This window comes from Lepidothrix coronata, unplaced genomic scaffold (genome assembly GCF_001604755.1).
Source record: "Lepidothrix coronata isolate B3197 unplaced genomic scaffold, Lepidothrix_coronata-1.0 Scaffold37, whole genome shotgun sequence".
Taxonomy (NCBI): domain Eukaryota; kingdom Metazoa; phylum Chordata; class Aves; order Passeriformes; family Pipridae; genus Lepidothrix; species Lepidothrix coronata.
In genome coordinates, this window is record NW_016690217.1 from 5,930,103 (window position 1) to 5,948,707 (window position 18,605).

At 41.7% G+C, this 18,605-nt stretch overlaps 1 protein-coding gene across 1 annotated transcript; it reads right to left on the reverse strand.

Moving 5' to 3' along the window:
- Positions 1-1,065: 1,065 nt before the first annotated feature.
- RGMB (repulsive guidance molecule family member b) lies at positions 1,066-18,087 on the reverse strand. The gene is made up of 3 exons (XM_017812571.1): positions 17,991-18,087; positions 15,131-15,642; positions 1,066-8,025 (listed from the first exon to the last, which is right to left on the reverse strand). The coding sequence occupies exons 1-3, from the start codon at positions 18,085-18,087 to the stop codon at positions 7,357-7,359; spliced, it is 1,278 nt and encodes a 425-aa protein (XP_017668060.1). The 3' UTR covers positions 1,066-7,356.
- Between the last annotated feature and the right edge of the window lie 518 nt (positions 18,088-18,605).

Sequence of the window (18,605 nt, forward strand, 5' to 3'; positions counted from 1 at the left end):
CAGCTTCTCATGTCTGTCAAGCCTAGTGAGAAGAGCTTTGAATTAGGAACAGCAAGGAGGGGGAGATGATGATCCACCATCAAGAGAGGTAGTTGTGACATGGATTCACAAGCAAAGGTCTCAGAGTGATGTGGACAAGAGAGACCTTGCAGCCAGCAAAGGGCAGGAGGCTGACCCACACAAATAAGGATGTGCAAAGAGGACTGAATGATGGTGAAAGTTCTCACCCCCTTTCCAGAAAATCATGACTGGGCACCTCTACATGCACAGAGCATGTAGTCACTACAGACTTCATCTGATTGCCATGGCTTTTCAACAGCTTAGCAACATCTGCCAGCTCCCTCAGGATCTTGGGATGCATCTCATTAGGTCCCATGGATTTGTGGATGTTCAAAATCAAGGCTCATCAATCAAGGCAAAAACTGGGGTTTGTAAATTTGCAGGGGCTATAGCCTTTGGCAAGGGTTTTCTTGATATAACCCCAGAAACAGAATAGGCATTATCCATGTGTATAAGGTTATGTTATGGATTTTTTCTGTCTAGGTAGAAAATCTGTAAGAGTTGGAAAGTGAAAACACAAAGCTCTGTTAACTTCAAAATGAAATGTGAATTTCTTCCTGTGGCTGCATATTTGCTTGCTTCAATTACATTTTGTGGGTGGTAGAGTGGGAAGGCATTGCTGAATAGCTATAGACGGAATGGTAACTTCAACTCCGCTTCCTCCTCATTATAAGGAAGTTATGAGAAGTGTTTTGTCTCTTTATAGAAAAATGCAGCTAATGGTGAGTGCTATAAGCTTGAAACAAAACTTTGGAGGTCACAGGCAGGGGAAAGAGCTTCCTCAAAATTCAGGGATTCAGCCAAAGCTGATACACAATACTCTAATCCCTATATTCAAAGCTATGTATAAGGATGAAATAAATGAAGGATGGAAGAATTGTATTCCTCCTTCGTGAGTGGGTAGACTGAATGCTGGTTCTATGGGTAAAGAAGAGATGAAAAGGCAAGATGGAGAAATTCCTACTTGTCTTAGTGTGACTAAATCACCAAAGTCACTCTAGCACATAGAAAATTATATCCAGAGATTAAAAATAAAGGAGACTCTCTATGTACATAGTGACCCATATGCACATTTAATAAAGAACCCCCCACTGAGGGGAAATTACCTTAAAAAAAACCAACAAACAAATACTTACATTGTTACCTGGGGAAGTTTCATTACTGACTGTTCAGATAACCCTTATTGTCCACAATTAGACTGCAATTAACAGCTCTTTGTTTAAGGCAAGTACTCCACCAGAGGCCAATGTATTGCCATTTAACCGGCATTTTAAATAGTCAGTAAAAATATTTTCTGAGCAAAGCTGAAACAGGGAGGGCTTTTACTTCTTGTCATTAGATAATTCATTCACTTATAAAGGACCTGGTTTTAGATTGCAGGGCTGTGGGGTTTGATTGTTTTTTTTACCCAGAGAGGTATTACATATAATGTTGATTTTAAGAATTTGCATTATAATTGTTAGCACTACCAGACAAGACTTTCTCTTAAGACTGAAAGAGCTGGTAATGTTTTTACTTTTGAAGTCAACCTCCTTATTACACTCTCCCTCTTTGCTTTTGATTCACATCTCTGACTGGATGAAATGGATTTTTCCTGGTGGAACTAAAAGGGAAGAAATGTTTCAGAAGATCATGTAACACACTCCAGCTGCTGACAGTGGTTTGCTCTGGTTGAGCCAGTGTAGAAATAACTCAAAGAAACAGAAGTAGATTTCTTACTACACTTCTGCTCCCATCAGACCATGTAGAAGCAATATCCTAACACTTTTTTGAAGAAAGCTCTATTTGTCTTGCTTTTCTGATTTTTACCAGTCTAAAACCCCAAAGAAGAAAGTGTTTCCACTTCCTCTGTTTGTGTCAGTGAATCAGCCACATCAGGACTGCCAACCATACAAAACAATGCACCCAACGAAAGTCAAAAAGTAATCAATAGTCTGTCAAGAAGATCTGCTGACAAAGAAGAAACTCTTAGCACTTCTGTCAACGAATATGCATGCGGAAAACTTTCAAGGACTCACACACAGAGGGTAATCCCTGAAGGACTTGATAATTTTTGACTGAGGAGCCTTGACTAGCTGTGGAGAAAGGGCAGACTGATTGCACAGACACATCTGAATTGATTTTTCAGCAATTATTCTTATTATAGAGGAATATCTGTATCTGATTTCCCAATAGGACTAATTATTGATCTCTTTACCGTAATAAAGGCCACTTCATTTGCAAGAAGAGGTGAGACTTGTGACTTCTTTTTTACGTAAGTATTAAAAAAAAAAAATGGTGGCATTCCAAAGATCTCAAACACTACTGTGCAAGCCACATTTTAATGATTAGGGAGGGCCTTTTTACAGAATTTATAATTGCTGAAGGATTATAAAATTACTAAATGAAAAAAAAAATGTTTTTCAAAAAGCCTACCCTGGTAACAATTCTCTCTCATGCCTTCGGATCAACTTACTTATTTTTAAGGAAATCAGTTCACTGTGTTTTCAGGAGGCTGGGGAGTGATGACTGGCAGCACCTGAAGAAGCAAGAACTAGATGAAGGCAGGTCTTGCCAAACCACTGGCACTACATATAGGTCAGGAACAAGGGATAAGAGATGGCATCACAAACAGTGATGTACCTCACTTTTTAACTTGCCCTATCCACCACAAGGGTAGCCACCATTAGGCTCCCTCTACAGAGAGACAGGGTTATGGAAAGAGTTATTTCTCCAGTGCATCCCACCTACGGGAAGTGGGAGGGGTGTGTTTCAAACCTAACACACCCTTTGAAGGCAGGTCTCATACACTTCCAAGTAGACTGGTACGAAAAAGCTTAGCATTTTTCCTGAGAAAGGATAGCAGATGGATCTAGCCAGATAAAAGCTGATAAACCCAGCAGGATAAAGATTATTACAGTCACCTGAGAAGGCAAGAAACCTTGTTTACACATCTTCTTTAAACAATTTGGAGTGGGGATTCAAACACAGACTATCTCTTACTTTCTAGTCAAACACATTAACAATTTGGCTGCAGGGTATTTAAGGTTTTGGCAACCTCAGATGTTGAAACTTTTGCTTTCTGTAAAACACTTGCATGGTAATGGCAGCACAGGACACCAAAGAACAGCCTAAAAGATAAAACACTCTAATTAGAAAATACAGCCCTTGCTCCTATGCAGCCTTTTTCTATACTTCGCATCATTCACTGGAAAAAGTAAACAGTCTGGGATTTAAAGGCCAAAATTAAGATCAGAAGCCTTACCACTAAGACTTTACCCACTCAGTTTCTCTCCTTTGTCCCAACTTCAGCTTTTTTTTTTTTTCTTTTCTGGCCTTCCCCTGCCTCGCACAAACCTGCCTTGGGAGGGGAGAAGGGGCCAGGACAGCAAGGAAGGGAGGGCTTTGTTGCCTTATTCAGGTCTGCTTTCAAGAGAATCAAAGAGTACAGGCCAGGCCCAGGTCTGCTGTGAGGCTTTCAGAGGCCAAGGTGTATCCATCAGATAGGCCTGGGAGACAGATGGGGTGCTATGCAGCAAGTGCTGGATCAGCTGGCTTGTCTCGAGCAAGCAGATTGTCGCTGGATACAAACCTAGGCTGGAATTTAAAATGTACCCATCAGGGCTAGACTAATTTAATTTTAAAATAGCTGTCTGGGCTTCCCCTCTACAGAACAATAGCAGTAGGCATCTCCAGAAGGCAATTCAACCCAACCTACAATATTGCTATTTACTTCACTGAATACAGAGAAGGCTTACGTGTTTAGTTTACCTAATTTAGATGAAATACCTCTCAATCACTAAAGTATGCCTCGTCTCCTTTAAGGCAACTAAGACCTTGTTTGGATAAAGCTATCCCTTGGTAACACCACAGAATGGCACTATTCCATAATAGCTCCCAGCTGTTAGTCTCACCAGATGTGAAAGACCAAGACAGAAGAGGAGTTTCAACTTGCCTCTCCCAAACTCCAACAGAGTGCTTAACACCACTACAGTCTAAATAACTCTTACCATTATCTGCCAAACACGAGTGAGCAAGTCAGGTGACTGCCAAAAAAGTCCCACAAGTAAACCAGACAAATGAACAACATTTAAATCTGACTAGTGTGCAGATACAAACTCAAGACCGCATTTGTTTCCTCTGCTCAGCAGCAAAATACAGCAGCAAAAGCCTCCTTGAGAGGCTTTACTGGACTAAGAAGGAAAGCAGAGATCCTAAAGAAACATCTGGGTTCAAGCTGAAACTGTGTGTCTCAGTTTCAGATTTAAATGCTTGACACACCAAACATACATATAAAATCTTTCATAGATCCAGCCCTCAGCACATACTAGAATCAATGACATGTACATATTTTGTGTATTTAATGGAGCATTTGTCTACTGTTAGAGTGTAGATAAAAGTGGAAATTAAGCTTTAAAACTAGTGTAATCATGAAAATAATCCCTGTAAATGTTATTGGCACTCCACATATGACACAATGTCCTTTTTATATCTAGTTATGAGTTCTGATACACAGCCCAGCCCGAAGACTGTAATCAATCTTACTGTTCACAGTTGTTTACTATCAGCAGCTTTTAATTTCAATGAACTTTAGTTTACAAAGATAAAGAATTCAGAATCAGATCAGATGCAATTGTTCTACATCAGCATCACAAATTTACCTGCATACTTGTACTTGATCCGTTGCTATTTTGCTCTCCACAAGATGATAACTAATAACAATGATAAAATCTAATGAACAACACTGATCCCCACAATTCTTGTTTGTTTTGAATACATCTGGAGAGAAGTAGCAGCACAACACAGAGAACATTTATCTTGTAAAAAACACCTTTTAAAAAAAAGGGAATCATTACTAGTCCTGTTTGGACATTGTGTAGATAGCAGTCTGTAATAACTGGAATAGGGAAAGACAGAAAAGAATTCGTACCAGTCAAGATATAGATGGGAATTAAATAACCTAAGCATGAAAATTTCAGTAAAACACCACAGCTGTACTTACATGAAGAAAACAAACGCAAGATTGTAAACTGTTCTGTGAGTCTGTCAAAACAGAAGAAAGCCACAAGACTCTTGGGCTTTTTTTCAAAACATGTCCACTAATGAAACTCTCATTAGACAGTACAAAGCTTGCAACATTGCTCGCTTCACTTTGCAGTGTATATAAGTAAATAGGCACTTGCACAGCCTCAAAACTCATAAAACAAATGCATGGTAACCATAATGCCAAGGTAAGAAAATGTAAATAGTTGATGATCTATTTTCTGGCAGTACAGCAGCAGTCTGAAAGGAAATGCAATACTGAAGGGCTGTAACTTGACCAGGTTGTTCTCTCAGGTTGTTCTCTCAGGTTGCGTTCCACTTAACAGATGCTCTATACAGATTTTTCTTCCAGTCAGGAAATAAAAAAGTATTTTTGGTTTCACAGGCAGTTAAGCCTATTATTTCCTTTCATAATACACTTGTTTAGGAGTCTTCTGTACATACAAAATGAAGGATTAAGCACACAGTCTCTGCTCAGTCCTGCAACATGCTTCCTATAGAAGTTGCCAGACTCCACAACTACAGAGAACCATCATCAGCCACTGTTAGCATATAGTTAGGAAACACTCTGGTTAAGAAGATACTTAAAAAACTGTTTTGGATAAGCCACTAATATCCAAGGCATTGCCTAGCTTGTTGAAGACAAAGGCAAACAACACATAGTGTCAGTAACAGCTGACACGCTGTGGCATTAAAATACTGATAAACATGTTACACTGCCTTCTGCAGAGCTTATGGTGATAGATCAACACCTGGGAGAGTGAATCCTTGCAGGTATGACAGCTGCGTTCTGTGTACAGTAAACATATATATATTTAAAGCTCCCTTTTCTTTCTACAGCAATTTCCACAGATCATTTTGCTGATATATTTACCTCACACAGCTCAAATCCTAGCTGTAACACGAGCTTAGCAAAGTAACATTCAAAGTCGTCGTTTTTAGGTCTGTCTTGGTATGTATCTGACTTTTGGCACTTTCAATTTACCTTCACACTGTGCGATTAGCCCTGCAGATGAAATATTATAGCTTCCATATATACTTATCAGGTCATCCTGTTCTGTAATTTTATGGACTCTTCTATATAATTTTTTCTTCCAACTTCACTATCTCTTCTTTAGTTTTATGGCAAATAATTTTCTATTCCACGGTTCTTCTGGTCTGAGAGTTCTCCAATAACTTAAAAAGAGGATTTTTATAACACCTCTCAGGAGGAATGCAGCAGTAACACAGATAACTGTGCTAAAGCTCTTCTAAGTATCTCCACAAACATTGCAAAGGAACTGTACAACTGGTATCCTGAGGGGATGGTTCCTGCTCTTGGTTCCTCACACACTATCTCTTTAATAAACTGGCCTGGTTTACAGCTGCTGGTCATAAATTTAACTACACATCTTATTTAGCAGAGGGAAAACAACCATCTGCAAGAAGTATAAGAACTGTATTCAGCACATTCCTATCCAATATCCTATCCATCCTATTTGGCTAGGAGACAAACAGCCTTTATTTATAAATTGCCTGCCCAGTATGTGGCCTACATCCCCAATTTCTCTGCACCCCACCAGGGGTCACACCACATTACTGACGTTCCTCAGCAGGGCAGGCAACTATTCTTCTACTGTAATAATTCAAAATATTTAAACACTGCATAGCCACTCTTTCATACACACATATACTTACTGGTATACTGATGAACCACATCTAAAATGTTTTGCAAAGACTGACACACTGTGGGGTTTCCAAGCATGAAAAAAATATAAATCTGTAGGCTTCTAAAAGAAGACAACTGGTGGGTCTGTGAAAAAAAGCAAGCGTTCCCTTTAAGTTTAAGCTCTCTCCAGAGACCATTCACTAGCTTCAAAATATCCACGTTTGGCATTACGTAAAGCTCTCCTGGAAAAACCCACAAGTTAATTCAATTTAAAAAAATGTGTTAAACCAAGTAGTACTTAGAAGGAGCACTGAGTATTTTATGTGTAATACACAGTTACTCAGATACACACTTAAATATTTAATATGTAAAAAATAAAGTGCTCTCTATCAGGTCCCAGTGCAGGGACATTATAAAACATTTCAACAACTGTAAAACAAATAGATACAAAGAACACTGCATCAAACATATATGAAAACAGTTAACACAATATGTACAATCTGGTGGGTGTCCCAAGACAAAACATCCCTTCATATACATGGTATATACATATATACTCCTCTTTACGCAATATATTATGACAATATATATTTCAAAACTTTGTTTACAGACAAAAAAAAAACAAACTACAAAAACACAACAAGGATAAAGGACACGAGTCCAAGATGGACAAAGAATTTGCTATCCCTCCCCACAACACCAGCTCTGCTCCTGGGAAAGATATGCCAGTGCTCTTTTCTGGGATGCAGCGCCTCCACATCCTGCAAGGCACTGTGAGCAGCAGCCGTGAAGTTGGCATCACCTGTAGTGAGCAGGTCAAATACACATGAGTAAAAATAGATGTCCTTCACCAGCATCTTCTCATGGCATTTGGTGGTGGCAGTTTCCAGTGTGTACCCTGATCGGGGATGGGCAGCACTGCCCTGAGGAAGCAATTTGCTCATCACAGGCAACGGCAAGTGACCGCTGTCATCAATGCGTTCGCTGGAGGGGCAGCCGTTGACACAGAGCTGCAGGTCCTGGCCCTCCTCGTAGGCCATGACCAGTTCCCGAGGCATTTGGATGGCCAGCGTCAGGTAGTGTCCGAGTTGCCGCACATACACCGTGGTCCCGATGTGCCGGGCGTGCATCTCGATGTACTTCCCACTGACCTTCTCCACGATGTTCAAGCTCCTGGTGTTCCCATCACCTCCACTCGTTGTACCATCCACAAAAGCTGCAGGCAAGTCATCAGTCACCGCTTGATACACTTTCTGTTCTGTACAGTCTTGGTATGATTTAAAGATAATAGTTATCTGGAGGGGAAGGGGGAAAAAAAAAAAAGCAAAGTTATTGGAAAAAAACTCATTATCTCAACCCCTTTTCCATTTTGCAGCTGAGTATGTCTGGGACTGACCACTACCTCAGAGCCTGGTAGTTGTCCACAAGTCATGTCTTAAAGAAAAACAGACTGTACACATGCTTAAAGTAATACTTTATCAATTGTTAGATTTGTTCTTAGGTTGTCCTGGAAGAAGGACTAGTAACATGTGGCAACAGCTGTGATGTCTGGAAAGGAAAAGGCTTTCTATTTAATTAGGTATCAGAACTCCCTCCTGCCTGATAGTTTTTTAAAGCTCTGGAATGCCTCCTGCAATGACAGAGAAGTGTAAGTGCCAAGTAATTCCCACAATGTTGGCCACTGTGGCAAAACCAGAATGAGACTGTGCCAAATCACGGAAAGGTACAATCACTACCAGGAAGAACAACTAGTATCAGTTAACCAGCACACTTCTGCCCAATAGCTTTTGTCTCCTGCCCCTCTGTTTTGAAGTAAGCGGCAGAGGTTCAAAAAGAGCCGATTACAGACAATTCAGATAAAACCTCTACCCTCATTAGCCTCACCTCTCCATATTACTTGTATAAAACAAAAGTCTCCCCATCTCCCTCCTCCCATTGCATCAGTTTCTCCTGTGGAGTGTGCAGACTTCTTACTGCAATAAGAGTATTACATTTATTTTCACTGTTTGGCTTGTCTCAGGTGGCTGATGCTTTGTCCATCTTTCTGTCTCACAACACAGACGATACTTCCTATTTTGGTTTTGTATGTTCCCACTGGTGATGACTGTATTTTTCCAATGGTTTTTCCTTCCGTCAATCAGTTACACAGCTTGAGTTGTATCAGCTATATAGCTTAAGACCACCTGTAGTCAAGTCATTTAGTAAACTGATGTCTGTGGACCACAGCTAAGCTGTGGAATGCCTACATTCAAAATCCAGAAAACACACAAGTGCCCTCACCGCTGTAAAGACAACCTCACAACTCTGTGCTTAGTAAAGTAATCTCAGCAACTCAGAGAAGAGAAACCTGAGATCTCTCAAGGAATTAGTATTTCTGCATATAATCCAGACCTTCATGCAGTAAATCTGGTCTTTTATTTTGTATAACGCAGTTTTGATGAAAAAGACTTCTATCTCCACCTGCTCAGACAAAGAAGTATTCCTCTTTTCTTGAGCACATTTGTATTGCTCTGCAAGGAGAGAATGATTTACACATCTTGAGAAGTAAAGCTCTAAGTCTGCTCAGCACCTGAAGAAGCCTCAAGTCAAAAAGAGTTAATTGTTTTAATGAGACACAGAACTGGCTGCTGGATAAAAACATTTAAGCAAGGCACCTGGGAAAATTTTTCAGCAAGCAGCCACCAAACTGTTCTCTCCAAAACCCCCTCCTCTGCAACAATGAAATGCACACAATTTCAGATACACAAAGGGAGAAGAGAAGCCTGCACCCTAACTCAAGATTAGCAATAATATTACATGGTGAATGAGAGCTGAATGACTACAAAATGAATAAAGGCCTCCATGTAGGCTGCAAGAACACTCCAGAGAATCAAGAGATTATTAAGACTTTCCAAGGACATACTTGTATTTAAACACTGCAGCTCAAGACATTAGTTTTGAATATTGTGTTGTATGTCACATGACACCCATCTAATCCATAGGCTAGATTAGTAAAACCAGAGTTCTCCATAGTCTTTCCCTTATCACATACTCCTACCTCAATATCATGCCCTGGTATTAAGAGATACTCCAGAGCTTGTTGCAAAGGGAGATAAAGCAAATTTCCTTACAAAGCTTTAATCTAAGTTCTTAAGGTAAGAGAAAGCACTAGAAAGTGAAAAAATTATTTCAAACAAATTTAACGTGTGTTACATGTGTCTATGTACCTACAGCACTTTTTACACTCTGGCTGGGTTGCAAGAATACCTCCACAAAACTGCTTATGAGGTACTGTTTACAGACTAGAGACTAGCTGCCCTTTCTAAACCTAGGACTGAAAAATCCAAACACCAGATGAAGAAAGATTTTTGAAAGTACTGGTATCTCAGTCTTGTTCTGTGGTCACATACAGAGCTCTTCTGCAGTGAGGAACTCTGAAAGATGAATACAAAGGTTTCCAGAGACTTACCTGAAGATACAGTAAACAAACATCAGCTATAGTAAGAGTACTAAATCAAAAACAAACAACACACACATCCAATCTGCACATTTCATTTTGGACTTCATCCTCCCGCTGCTACTGATACCAGTACTGATGAGTGCACTGATCACAAAAATTTTCTAAATTGCACTGCACATCCAAGGCCTTTCAAACATGGTGTTACTGAGATGTCAAACTGCAGTTTCTAGATGACCTTAATGTATTTGTTAATGGTGCCTGGCTTTTGTGCCTTGAACAAAATCAAGACTTTCAACTCTAAGTTCTTGTACTGGTCTTCCCTAGTGCTATAATGCAATCACAGTGCTGTAGGTATCCCTATATGTTGCTATTTTACTATGCATTTAATAGAATCCTAGAATTGTTCAGGTTGAAGAAGACCTTTAAGATCATGGACTCCAACCATTAATGTAGCACTGCCAAGCTTGGGAAAGAGTGAGAGTGGAAAACAGCCCAGCAGAAAAGGACCTAGGGGCGCTGGTTGACAGCTGTCTGTACACGAACTGCTGTGTGCCTAGGTGGCCAAGAAGGCCAAGGGCATCCTGGCTTGGATCAGCAGTACTGTGGGAGCAGGATCACAGCAGTGATTGTTCCCCTGTACTGGGCAGCAGTGAGGCTACACCTCAAGCATCATGTTCAGTTTTGGGCCCCTCACGTGCAGAAAGAAATTGAGGTGCTGGAGTGTGTCCAGAGAAGGGCAACAGAGCTGGGGAAGGATCTGAGCACAGGTCCTACAAGGAATGTCTGAGGGAGCTGGGGCTGCTCAGCCTGGAGAAAGGGAGGCTCAGGGATAACCTTATCACTCTCAACAGGCACCTGAAGAGAGGTTGTAGATAGCGGGGTATCATCCTCTCAAGTAGCAAGTGACATAAGAGGAAGTGGCCACAAGCTGCACAAGAGAGGTTCAGATTAGGGAAAATTTCTTCACTGAAAAAGAGTTGTCAAGCATTGAAACTGGCTGCCCAGCCTCTTGAGTCATCATCCTCAAAAATGTTTAAAAGGCATGTGGCACTCAAGGACTGAGTTTAGGTGTGGAATTCACAGTGTCAGGTTTGTGACTGGACTCAATGGTCTTAACGGTCTTTTCCAACCTAAGTGATTCTATGATATCCTCCAACAAAACTGTAGTATGTACTACTTCTGAGAAAGACAAATTCATCTCCACCTTAGGCAAGATGTCCACAAAGATAAAAAGAATAATGACACATAACCAGACATCTGATGCTCCTACTTAAAAAAACAACTGAAAGGTTGGAGATAAACATTTTAATATTACTTACAGGAGACTAAGTACACTGTGATCACTCTGCAATGATTTCCTGCAAAAATAGAAACCATGCTGCAAAAGCAGTAAAAAGTTTGGTGGTTTTTTCCTTCTCTATGTCCTTACATTCACACTCTCACCCTCAAGCTATCTACTGCAAAACACCTGGATAGGAAAACCTCCATTTCCAACTAATGCAAACAAGAAGGAAAGTTTTCCACTGGCAAGCCCAAGCTTCTGCCTCATCTGCTATTCAAGGACAACTACTCTAGAGATATCTGGAACACCTGTCACAGAGATGAACGGCAAGAGAGACTTTATACACCTCCAAATAAAGCAAACAATAAATAAAATAAAAAAAACTCCAACCTTTTATGTAATGCATTCTGCAATACTCTTCTAACTTACTCCCTCTACAGCCCCTTGTAACAGACATTTATCCTCAGGAAATTGCAAAACCAGTTCCAAGAAAGGGGACCTCTTTATCTATAGCTGGAGAAATCACACATAAAAGATGCCAGTGACCTACTCAAAACCCATACAAGAAGTCTGGCACAAAGAAAAAGAAAAGAGGAGCTCGAACTCAGTTTCCCAGGCTCCTTGGTGATGATCCTGCATTCTCCACCTGAAAAGCCCTAGGATCCTATGCTCAGGGGCATAAGAACATCAGGCAAGCTCAAAAAACCTGGAGTTTCAAGTTTCAGCTCGACCACAGAATATACAATAGCTTTGTTCACAGCAGAAAAACAGATGTTTTTTTGGCAACACAAATATGCAAAACACCAACAAACAAATTGCCAAGAGCATTTTGTGAATAACTACACAACTCTCACAAGACATGCCCTTCCAAGTCCTGCTTTTCATACTTTCATGCCAGATGCACACTGGGGGGTGGGGGAGGAACAGTATACTTTTATTCTTCATGTTCTTACTTGAGGTGTCCTCCTGACCTTCTCTTGTCCTTCAAGAATTTAATGGATAGCCCTCACACTATTGGGGTTATTCAAGTCTCATACGTTTTGGAGAGAGAGGAAAACTTACTTTACAAATAACGCTCACTTAGTCGCTGACTCCCTCAAAGGTTGGTACACCAGAAAGCTCAGACAAATCCAAAAGTACCAACTTCCTACAAGGGCAACTGACGGTTTGCACCTTTCAAAAGCACACTACATATGGGGTGGAGATTAAATATTCTGTTTCTACAGCTTCATAAATCACCCTAAGAAAAATGCATACAGGAAAAACTAAATCTTCTACTCTTATTGCCCTTTCTTTCATTAGGTCTGCTTTAGAGTAGGCTAATTAGGTTAGTATTTGCTTTGGCTTCTACACAATTTAAGTCCAGCATATACCTTTCTTCTTATTTCCTAACAAACTTATATTTCAAATACTGCAATGAAAAAACAGCCAGACTAACAACGGATAATGTTTTGGAAACTTTTCTTGTGAAGGCAGAAGACCTATTTGGATGCTCTTAGCTAGGGATTACACTATGTAGATATCACTGAACTGTACCTCTTTAAAAGTCCTTTAAGCTACCCTGTGGCCAAAATTAGTCAAGTACACCCAGCAGCAGTTAGTGTACTACAGTAAAAATGGAATTCTTGCAGAGGAAAATGTTACAGGAATGAAATTAGCAGTAGCAGTACAGTTTAACAAGCCTTTTGTATTTCTTTCATAGCAGCCTGTTCCATAAAGAAACAAAAGAGGCAGAAGGATGCATTAGAGATACTAAAACTTATCTTGCTAAGTTACTTGTACATTCAAACAACCTCCATTGCCTACAAACAGGTGTGGTAAGTTTGATTATCTGCCAAAAAAAAAAAAAATTCAAGGAAAGACATGTATACTTCTGTTAAAGACATTTCTAATATCCTAAGCTATATGTCTTATTTAATTACTTCTTCACACTTAGCTGTATTTGTGCAATGACAGGGATGATAAAACACTACTACAGAAGAGAAAAATGTATTGCTGCTTTTCCCAGAATGAAAAGTCAAAGAAAAACACCAAAAAAAGGACAATAAATAAAGATAGAAGGTATGCCCTTTAAAACCATATTTTCCCTCAGTATGTACAAACATTTATCTCCTTGGGTCGTCCTCTTATCTGTTGGAAAAGATATATAAACAGCATAACATGCTACATAGTCAATCATTTTCAGAATGTGGCTAAAGTTAAGATCACCTATCTAACAACCATCACACCCACACAATTTGTACACAAGAGTCTCAACATTTTCCTCTACTACTACCAGGAACAAGGAAATAAAGAAAATTTTGCAAGAGTTTAGCAAAACTGAGGATAAAAGCTTACTGCAGTTTATGAAATACAGCTTTTTCTTGCAGTTCTTTAAGAGTCTTAAAAAGCCACTAGAACAGATTGCAAGGGACATCTTTTGCAAAGCTTACTCAGGTTAGCCTCATTGCCTTATTTTATAAACCTTCAGAACTCATTCACAATGCAGACTGCTCTTGGAACAGGCACAAGTTAATCTGAGTTTCAGTCCAACCTCTGCTTCACTCACACACGCAATGACATTAGTCAGTACCTCAGGATCCAGCACAAATTTAATAGCAAAGCTGATTTTCCCTTATTAATACTCCTGTACAGCCAACTCCATGGAAGATGTGCAGGCTCTAACTTCCTGTGACCAGCAACTCCTGCTTCCAAACTCTGTAATAAAAAACCTACTTCCAGGCTTACCTAAATGATGAAAATTCTCCAGCATAGATAGTGTTGAAACGGTGTTCGCACAGCCTGACCTTCACAATACAAGAGCTACACTACCACATCTTAAAAAAGGCCATTTCACTCCAAAAAGGGAATGAGGTATGTGACAGCATCAGCTTCAAATGTACACTTAAGTAATTTCTTTTATTGACAGAGACATCTGCTGCCTGCATTCAGCAGAGAGAGACAAGTATTTTTCTTAAGTTAAGGAAATGGCATAAGTTATCAATACTAGTGCATTTATTCCTCAAGTATGTAAGAGGAGAGCAATCTTAAGTCTTGCCTGTCTCAGCAGGGGCTTAATATGCTCAGCATAATTTTAAGGGTACTGCTTCTTTAGTAAAGCCAGGGAGCTAAGACCATCTGACAACCATATAGCTTCCACGCAATTGTTTTGCTTCCTTTAATTCTCTGCAGTTCCCTTCTTGTTTCTGCTCTGAACCATCTGTGTTTTAATAACCTGTTTGTTGTGCCACTGTCAGTATTTTTCATTTTCTACTGTTATAGCCATACCGTTTAGAGTTAATGAAAAGCAAAGACTTACACTATTTCCTTCTTTAAGGTTTCTTCCAACCCAAAGCATTCTACGATTTTTTAAAATTTCTACTTAATGCAGAGGCAGTCACAGATGCACAATAATCCAATAACTGTTTTGAAGTGTTACATCTAGTGTCCTTACAAGCTTATGTGGTGATAAGCACAAGTTTTCTTGCCATGGGCAGCACCAGAGGGAAGAAAAGAACCTGTTTCAAGTTTTGTTTGATGCTAAGAAGGAAAGAGGGTAAGAGTTTTACTCTATTGTACTACTGCACAGAAGATTCTCAAGCTGTTATACTTCTTTAACAGTTAAGAGCTAAATGACTTACTTTGCTGTCTTGGCCTTTTATTTCTCCATGCATGCACAGAGCTTAAAATAAATCTGTACCTTATTTGTAGCAGTAGCACTGGATCCTGGGACCACAGGCACGTTGGTCACTTGCACTGACAAGTAGTTATTGTCTATGAGGGGCCAAGCACCTTCCACTTTGCATGTCTGGAAGTGATCCTTAAAAGTCCTCAGATGTGGATCACCAAACAAGCCACAAAATAGATAAGTAGGAGCAGGAGTCTTCTCCCCTCCCTGATGTTCTCTGGCTTCTGTGTGGCCGCTGTAATTGCAAGGATCATGGGTCATTCCAGGGTTGGTGGAGGATGTTGGTCCATCTTTGGTACAGTTCCTCTGGGCCATGAGGTCGCTGATCCCAAGTACTGCAGAATGGTAGACCAGGTTTCCACGGCATACTTTGGAATTGCGATAGGTACACGCAGAGTACGCGCGCAGGGCCTTGCAGAACTCCAGATCAAAGTCCTCAAGAGCTGCGTTTAGATGGGAAGTGAAGGACACAAAATCAGTGGTGCACTTCTGGATTCCACAAGATGTGTGCAGCTGGCAGTCACCTAAGCACAAAAAGAGATGGCAGAGAGAAATCAAGCAAACCTCTTGGGTGGCAATACCCCATTCCACACCCACAGGTGCTGTAGAAAACAACCTGAACAAAACTTACAGTGCTCACCCATTAGGGAAACAATACATAATAGAGAAAAAGGTGTTGTGAGACAGAAAGATAGAGAAGAGAGAGTATCTCAGATGATGACAGGACCCATGCATGTCTTAATCCATCACCTGATATTGTCTAGATGAAAATAAAGAGCACTAGGTCCTGCCAAGTATAAGCCAAACATTTCTTTTCAGATATCAAGGTGATGATGCAATTCTTTGCTTCAATTAATCACTTAGTCAGTAAGAAAGTCTCCATTTAGTCATTCAATGCTTTACACAAGTTACAGAATGCTGCCCCTCAGAAGAACGTGGTAAAGGCAGCAAAGCAATATATGTTCAAGTGAAAATAGAATGAATGGAGCAGAAATCAAAGTTTCTCTTCTAGAAAGCAGGGCAGAGGGGAGGATGGTAGGAAACTGGGCAGGCAATTTGCTTTATTTCTCTGGCACTATCATACCTAAATCTTCACTGCTCATTTTTTGGAAGCTAAAAAGTGAAAAAAACCCACAGCTGTCCAGTGTGCAAGTTTCCAGCTAAGACATCTAAACAATAGCAGCCTCTCTTACACAGTAATTCAATAATAAGACTAGGGCCAAAGAAACCCTTTCCCCACGAAAGCCTGAAGTATTTACCAGATGTACACAACAGGTACACAGTTCACTTTACATGAAAAAAGCAGTTAGGCCTTATCTGATCACCTGACTTCCACAAAAGAGCACAATTACCATCCCAGTGAGCAAACTGGAGTTGTACAGTCCTCTCCTCCACAGTTCTCACAGTCATGATCTGAAATCCTTCCAGATTCTCACGGCACATAGCAATGGTCTTCTGCTGGTGCTTTTACCCAAGAACTTACCAGGAGCAGAAACGAAATGAACAAGACTGCACACACACTAAGGGAAACGGAGCCACAGGGTTCACAGGGCTTAAAACCGGGAGGACCCTAGTCTAGGATTCCCTCCCATCCAAAGACCCTTCATAAAGAATATGTGCACAACTTCATGCAACAGCTCTCCAGGCATGCAAAACTACGTACTAAAAACATGATGCATTGTTATTTTTATGACCTATAAAACTCAACTGTGGAAACAATAATCTGTAATTTCAAACTGTCATAAAACAGATTTTGAACACCACAAAAATGCCTCCAAAGATAAATGGAAGTGTGAAAAAAAAAAGGGAAAATGCAATATATTTAACAGAAACTCGTGAGACATGAGAAGTGAAAAAACGGACTGCAGAGCAGTCTTGTAGCACTTTCATTCTTAAACAGTTGTCTTCTGCAATTCACACAGAGATGAGAGGATATTAGCAATTTCTTTGCTCGCCCCTTAGCTGACCCTCCTGAGCCGGTACTCACATGACTTACTTTGAATATCCAAACCATGAATTTATAAGGGCAATGTTTTCCCAGTGATGCACAGCTAACACAAATCTCCTGTCAAAATCCCAGGACAACACAGAGTAGAATGAGGCACTCTACACCTACAGTGAAGTGTGACCATGAATGGTGTAAGCAGAAAGTTTTTCTCTTCATCTTTGTGCATCATTGTGCAATCGTAGAGTTGTATGTACCTTTGCAAAAAACAGAAAAAACTGCACAAAATCCAATCAAATTCTCTGTTTTCTGATACACAAACAAAAACACCCTATGTTAAGCAAAATAACACAGGTAATCGTGGGTTCAGAGACAGACTCTCAAAGCATCAATTTATTTCCCCTCAGTTGTATTCATGATATTGTTTTGAGCATATATAAATCAGGCTAGCTGAGCAAATCAGTCAACTCAACAGCTGAATAAATCACAGATTCGCAGAATTGTTAAGGCTGGAAGGGACCTCTGGAGATGCTCCAGTCCAACCCCCTTGCCGAGGCAGGGTCACCTAAGCCAGGTGACACAGGAGCGCGTCCAGGTGGGTTTGTAATGTCTCCAGAGCTGGAGACCTTCCTTGGCAGCGTGTTCCAGGGCTCTGCCACCCTCAATGTAAAGAAGTTTTCCTTATGTAGAAGTGGAACTTCTTGTGTTTTAGTTCATGGCCACTGCTCCTCGTCCTGTCGCTGGGCACCACCGAGAGGACTCTGGTACCATCCTCTCGGCATCCGCCTTGGAGACAATTTAACGAGATTCCCTCTCAGCTAGATAAACAGGCCCAAGCTCCCGCGTCTCTCCTCAGGAGAGGTTCTACCTGACGGAAAGGGGCTCCGGCTGCGCTCCCGCCCCAACGCCGCCCGCCCCCCGCGGTACCTGCGCCCGGCAGCAGCAGCAGCAGCCCCAGCGGGGCCAGGAGCGGCCGGAGGCTCAGCCGCGGCTCAGCCCCGGCGGCAGGACGGGGCCGCGGCATGAGGCGGCGGCGGCGCGGGCGGGCGACGTCCTCCTCCGTGCTTCTCCTTCGCCCTCCTCCTCAGCCCTTCCTGCTCCCGCTCCTCCTCCCGCTCCACGGGGCGGCCCCGCCAGAGGACAGGCCGGGTCGGGTCTGTGCGCGCACAAAGGGCCGGACCCGCTGCGTCACCGCGGCTCCGAGCGCGCTGCGGCCCCGCCCCGCCCGCCATGCCGCTTTCCATTGGCTTACCCTGCTGTCTGTCACGAGTGACCCCCCACTCCCGGCGCCCTCCCGTGGCCTTGCCCCGCCCACCCCCGTGCGTCACCGCGGCCGCGCGCGCGCCCGCACCGCGCTCAACCGGCCCTGAGCGGCGGGAGGGGCCGCACGCGGCCAGCAGGGGGCGCTGCCGGTACAAGAAGAGCTGCTGGATTCTGGAGTAGCCGTGGTTTGTTTTCCAGAAGGCAGGTGGGTATGTATGCCGGAGCCGGGAGCTGCTCCCCTGTGGACAGCATCTCCAATGCCACCGCGGACGGCTCTTC